Source organism: Ctenopharyngodon idella, chromosome 20, assembly GCF_019924925.1.
Source record: "Ctenopharyngodon idella isolate HZGC_01 chromosome 20, HZGC01, whole genome shotgun sequence".
Classification (NCBI taxonomy): domain Eukaryota; kingdom Metazoa; phylum Chordata; class Actinopteri; order Cypriniformes; family Xenocyprididae; genus Ctenopharyngodon; species Ctenopharyngodon idella.
The window spans coordinates 14,913,075-14,919,454 of record NC_067239.1 but is presented as its reverse complement, the minus strand read 5'-3'; the positions used below and the strand labels follow the sequence as shown (position 1 = coordinate 14,919,454).

At 39.0% G+C, this 6,380-nt stretch overlaps 1 protein-coding gene across 2 annotated transcripts in view; it reads left to right on the top strand.

Moving 5' to 3' along the window:
* Nucleotides 1–571: 571 nt before the first annotated feature.
* Nucleotides 572–6,380, top strand: part of LOC127502141 (nesprin-2) — an 80,165-nt gene continuing 74,356 nt past the window's right edge. The window contains exons 1-8 of one of the 2 annotated variants that reach the window (XM_051874742.1): nt 572–706; nt 1,816–1,996; nt 2,418–2,493; nt 2,886–2,995; nt 3,568–3,706; nt 3,777–3,928; nt 5,028–5,181; nt 5,757–6,361. In XM_051874742.1, coding sequence (XP_051730702.1) covers nt 1,866–1,996; nt 2,418–2,493; nt 2,886–2,995; nt 3,568–3,706; nt 3,777–3,928; nt 5,028–5,181; nt 5,757–6,361 — 1,367 coding nt within the window. In that variant the 5' untranslated portion in view covers nt 572–706; nt 1,816–1,865. Of the gene's footprint in view, nt 707–1,815; nt 1,997–2,414; nt 2,494–2,885; nt 2,996–3,567; nt 3,707–3,776; nt 3,929–5,027; nt 5,182–5,756; nt 6,362–6,380 lie in introns of both variants that reach the window. The other variant, XM_051874741.1, reaches the window with a different exon arrangement.

The following is a 6,380-nucleotide window of genomic DNA, read 5'->3' as shown; positions in this document are numbered from 1 at the left end:
AAAATGGCAACTTCAAACCTCCTTGGCATCCCCACACCAAAGAGAAAGGGTTCTAGCCAGAAGTCACAGCTTTCCCCAGCCCCTTGAGCCATCACAAACCCAGTCTCCATCCTCACCTTTATCTTGTCCAAGCACTTGTTTGGATACACCAGTTACAGTGACTCAACTAAGAACGCCAATCAAACAGCACCTTCAGCAACCTCAGACCTTAGTGACAACCCTAGGCCAGGGACAAAGGGTTTTATCCAAAAGTCACAGCTTTCCACAGCCATCAGAGGCTCCGGGTGTTCCTCATGTCCCAGTACAGAATGAGGTGTATGCCAGAGCTCAGGCTTTAGCCAGGAGCAGACTGGATAAAGCCAAACGGCACCTGCATGATCACATACAGGATGTCATCACTGTAATCAGTGCCAGAGACAAATCTAAAAAACAATCCAAGAAAAAGCAGGTGAGACCATTTCAAAATCTTGTGAATTGCAAACAAATAATGGTTTAAAAAAAATCAAATGTACGGTCTTCCAAAACACATATGCATAAGCTATTAATGACTGCTGCTATCTTTGTTCTATAGGCAGTATCACGTCTTCTGAGGCCTGCAGTGTTGGAGATGTTTCTAGAAGCTGTGAAGGGAATGGGGCATTTCTGCTCTGATGCCCAGCTCAAAGACTTGGACCTCCTCTCTCATTCAGTTAAGGCCCAATGGGAGGTAAGGGTAGTTTATTATTTCCAAACCATTGGTATGTTCTGACACTTGGTGAACCAGCCGGCAGTCTGGGTGGCCAATAGCATCTGGCTGCAGACTTGCACCTGCACTTTCCGACTTGGACTCTCAGTCACCTGCACTTCCTCTGTCAGTGACGTCACTTGCAAGTCTGCAGCCAGACCCTTCTCCTGGGTGGCCAATGCCACCATGCCCCTTATGTGATCTTGTTCCAGCATAAATTATTAAATCATAACATCCTTTAGATTGAACTACTATGAATATACATTTTTTTTTTTGTCTTTTATTTAGGCAGTGTAATACTGTGTGCATGCAGCCAACACATACCTTAATCTACATGTCTCTGCATGTGAGCATATCTGCATTAAATCCAAATTAGTTATTAAACCTCATTCAGTATTTTTATATAATGGTTAAATCATCAAGGATTGATTTTTTTTTTTTTGTAAAAGGGATCATTTATTGATGCATGTTTGGACAGGTGGATATAGACCGTTACATGTTTTCCTTTTTTAGCTATATAATCACATTTTGCCTGCGTTGCTCTCTAATCACAACCAGTTAGCCAAGTTAGCAAGCCTTTTCAGCACTCTTTCTAAATGGCCGTTATATATGCACCACAAAGAGGACTACTTTGATCTGATTTAGATCTGATACTAGAATATTAACTCATATTAGCTTAAACATAGTTGCTCACTCCCAGACAACAGTTGTGGTCAAAGTTTTTATATTTATCATAATAATCAAATTTTATTATTTTATCTGTATAGCTAAAAATAAATTGTATTGTATAATTTTATTTTACATTTTATTATATCATTATATTCAATTCAATTCAAATTTATTTGTATAGCGCTTTTCACAATACATATTGTTTCAAAGCTACTTTACAGAGAATGCATGTCAACATTACAGACACAGCCATCAGAGGTGGCTGTGTCCAAATTATGTAATTTCAGAAATGTACATATACAAATAACACAGTTAGCTAACAAAGTATTAATTTAATAATGTATTAATGTATTAATTATGTTATTTATGTGAAACAGTTTGGAATTAGCTTATTTAATGAAGGATTTGGGTTCAAACCTCAGGAATGTGCCACAGCAGCTGACCGTTCAGTGCATCTGAAAGCCTGAGAAGAATGGAAGAGAGTCTGCAGCCTGCAGAGAGTGTTGTTCTCAGTACCGCCCACCTGAAGACAGACACAAAAGGAGTGGAGAACATTCAGCACCACACAGACCCCACAAGTGACTTGGCACCATGCCAAGACAGGTAAGAAATGGCAAGCAAATTTTGGTTTAATATCCTAAAAAATATTTATATGTCATATTATATTAATAATTTATTTTCTAGTACAGTATATGCTTTAGAAAAAAAGAAAGAAAAAAAACACTTTCTGTATTTTATGCTAATTTTATTCTAAGACCTGTATCACACACAGTTTCTGCCTACCTCATGTTAATCTTGAGTACCTATAGAATAGTATAGCATCCTTCATATCGCCGAAAAGTCTTTAGTTTTATAATATTTATAAAAGATACATACGCTGTACCGAGTCTTTCCGAAAACAGCCGGAGGCTTGTTGTGTGAGCGGAGCTAAAGAGTGACGAGCATGCGCACTCTTATACTATGATTACAATTAGCTTTATATAAAAGTCTGCTAAGTAAACATGTGCATGTGTGTTCTCAGCAGGGGGGGAGCAGTCAAGGATTGTGTCCTGTTGAGAGAAGCTGTACTGCTAGATGACCTAAGCCTTGCCCACTCACAGGTACACGTGCTTATGTGTTGCTTGTCTGTGTGTGCCTCCACTGTTTTATCTCTTTTTGATCAGTGTGGTATTTATTTATTTATGTTTGTATTTCTCAGTCACTCACACCAACATGACTTTACACTAACAGGAACTATAGCATCTGTTTTAACTTTATATCTGCGTAGTGTTAACATGGCACGTTTTCTTGGCATGATCGAGTTTGCTTGTAGCCAAACATGGATATAAACCTTGTGAGAACTTCTCAGCTCTGATTGGATGTTGTTGACCTTCTTAAGCACATGGACAGCTCAGAGGAGTTAATCTGCTGAGATTGGTCAGGGCTGCTGAAGAGTGTATTTGCTTGTTCTGGGGTCTTTTGACCCTACTTGACACTGGTCATTCTCTCTCAGGCCGTTGTCCAGACCAACATCGTGGAGATAAAACAGATACCAGAGAGAACCTTCATCCACCCCTGTTCTGCACAGGAAGAGAGGGTTACAGAACAGGAAGCTAAGAGCAGGTAAGCACTTTTCATGCAAGTCACTGCCTACAAATTGTTTAAAGAAGTAGATATATTTCCCTGTTTTCATACCTTGACAAAGGCTTGTTGCCGAACGTTAGATAATAAAGTATTTGCAAGTGAGTGTGCGGTCAGATCTCATTTATACAGATTTATTCTCTTTGACCTGCATCTCAGATGGTGTGCATTTGTCTAAGTTTTTTGGGATATTTCCCTATTCAATACTTGATATAGGATGGAAATGACTTAGGACCCTTATATATATGCAACTTTTCTGCTACATTTTAAAATGTTTATAATTATTACTTTATTAAAGAAGTAAATTCAAAAAGTAATTTCATATACATTTTTATATAAATAACATACATTATTTATTTATGGTTTATTTGAATAGGGACAAATACAATATACATAGATAAACCTGAAAACAACATCCATCCAATGCAAGTATCATAATGTTTGTAGCGAAAGCTAATACCTAAAATCTGAACATGAGTACAAGTTTGTTGCTGAATTAATCATATATGCATATGTTATGGTTGGGACTATTTTTTTTTTTTTTTTTTCCCTAGTTACTGTTCTGCACAGTCAGTCCTTCAGCAGCAGCTGCTTAACAACAGTCAGCAGCTGGGAACAGAGTTTCCCATCAGCCCCGCCAGCAGCACCGGTATCTCTGCTGATTCACTGAGAAGTCAACTCCAGCACCTACTGGTTAGTCTCACACCCCACTTTCCTGCATTTTGGGTGCATTTTGTATACAAATGGCTATGTGCTCATTTAGGCTCTTAAGGACCAGACGGAGGGTCTGTGGTGTGAGTTTGAGCTTCAGCATTCTCAGAGCTCTCAGCATATGGAGGATGGCTGTAACGTGGAACAGGAGAGATCTCAGCTCATTCAACAGTGGAAGGGACAACAGATGTGCATTCAGGCCAGGTGAGACATATGTACATGTTCTCTTCCAGAACCCAGTGAGCTGCCTACAGATGGTTTGCATTATGAAGTCTCTTCAGGTATGTTCCAAAGTAAACAACTAAATTATGCCGCCTGAAGATTTGTTCTTTTGGCCAGATTCTAAGGCAGCAGCACATATAGAGTTCAAAAGCTTGGGGTTGGTAAAGTTTTTAAATGTTTTTAAAAGAAGTTTCTTATACTAACCAAGGCTGCATTTATCTGATCAATTTGATTCTACAATTCAAAATAACTTTTCTATTTTAATATATTTTAAAATGTAATTTATTCTTATGAAAAAATTGAATTTTCTTCATTACTTCAGTCTTTAGTGTCACATGATCCTACAGAATTCATTCTGACATGCTGATTCGGTGCTCAAAAACATTTCTTATCGTTATCTATGTTGAAAACGGTTGTACAGCATTGTACAAGTATCATTAAAACAGTTTAGAGTAAATTACTCTAACCTGTTAAAGGGTTAGTTCACCCAAAAATTAAAATAATGTCATTTATTACTCACCCTCATGTCGTTCTACACCCGTAAGGCCTTCATTCATCTTCGGAACACAAATTAAGATATTTTGATTAAATCCGATGGCTCAATGAGGCCTGCATTCAAAGCAATGACTTTTCCACTCTCAAGATCCATAAAGGTACTAAAAACATATATTGAATGCAGGCCTCACTGAGCCATCGGATTTAATCAAAATATCTTAATTTGTGTTCCGAAGATGAACGAAGGTCTTACAGGTGTAGAAAGACATGAGGGTGAGTACTAAATGACATTATTTTCATTTTTGGGTGAACTAACCCTTTAACTATTTTCACTGCCAATATCAATTGGTAACTGGCAATGTTAAACTTTATTGAAATCATTTATCAAGTCTCTCATGTGCTCTATTTGAGCTCTATTTGTCTGGTTTACAGAGCTGCTGTCTATGTAAAGCAGGTCCAAATCTGTCACTTATAAGGTCAGATTTATGACCATTAGGATGCTGGAAGAGTGCTCTCTAGGTTGTGGAATAGAGCTACTGTTAGCCATAAGTGGCACAATAATAATGTTGTTTTATATATTGCTCAGGATGAAGTCCCTTGAAACTGCAGTAAAGCTGCTGGAGTCAACTGACGTACAGATCAGACTGATTTCTGATCAGCTCAAACAGATCAGTCAGAAACCTCTGAATATCAGAAACTTTGCAGTTGCTGATGCCAGAAATCTACATGAAGACCTAAAGGTACAAATTAATGTTCATGCTTGCAGATACTTGGATATCTATGTTTTTTTTTCTCACCTCACAACCAGCAAATCAGACAATTGACACTCATCTTGCTATTATTTTTTTTTCTTTTAAAATGTTGAGCTTGCATATATTTTTTTGTATTTGAGATTAGAGTTGTCAAAAGTACCAACTTCGGTACCAATCGGTACTGAAATTTTTAAAAATGTGATGCTTTGAGCGCTGTTGAGCGGATTCGTAAACACCTCTGATAGACTATTGTGTTCACGTGCTCATCACATATGTCTGTGATTGGCTACAATGATCAACGCACGGGAGCGTTTGAAAGCACGTGGAAATGTTTGAATTTCAAAATGTTTTGAAAGCAAGAGCATTTGAAAGCGGACTGGTCTGGAAGATGTCTAAAGTGCTGGACTTTCCTGGCAAAATAAGACATTTGAAAACATTTTCCTTTAAGAAATGTTTGCTTCCTCATTCAAAGCGTACATTTAAATCTTTGTGCAATGTTCTTTACATTGACTGATGTACTTTGCATGTTCAAACTCCTTGTGATTTCCTTGTTCTTTGTTCAGCGTCTGGATGAAAGTATTGAGAAAGAGCTGTTTCTGCTTAAGAGTGAAGGTTCAGTTAGTGACTCTGCTGATCTGAGTCACATTGAGCTCCAAGCCCGTCTCCCCCTGCAGCAAACTCTCCACGACCGCACAAAATGCCTGGAGCAGCAAAGACAATGTCTGAGAAAAAGTGAATCAGCCCTGGTGGCCCTCGAGAACCTCCTTTTCCAACTCCAGCAGGTGAATCACGACCTTACTGCAGCTCACAGAACATCAGACCGCAGCTACAGCTTAGTCTCCATCCAGCGGAGCCTTCAACAGGCCAGGGAGGAATCGATTCAGCTAGACCAAATACTAGATGATGCCGGTATGGGAGTAACTTTGGATGATAAACCAGGCAGCTGTCATGAGATGGTGTCAGCTCTGGCTCTGCATGCAGAAGAGGTCGAGACTAAACCGGCTATAGGGCCGAGGCGGTCTGACAGAGGTGGGAAAGGAAGAGAAAAAGGAGAGCAGAGAGTGTTTGGTAGGAAGAGAATGGGCCTGCAGGTCACCCTGAGGGAGGTACTGGCAGCACTGGAAAGACACGGGCTGAAGGAACCCACACTTCCTGCACTACAGCACAGGTGAATTTAATTTAATTTA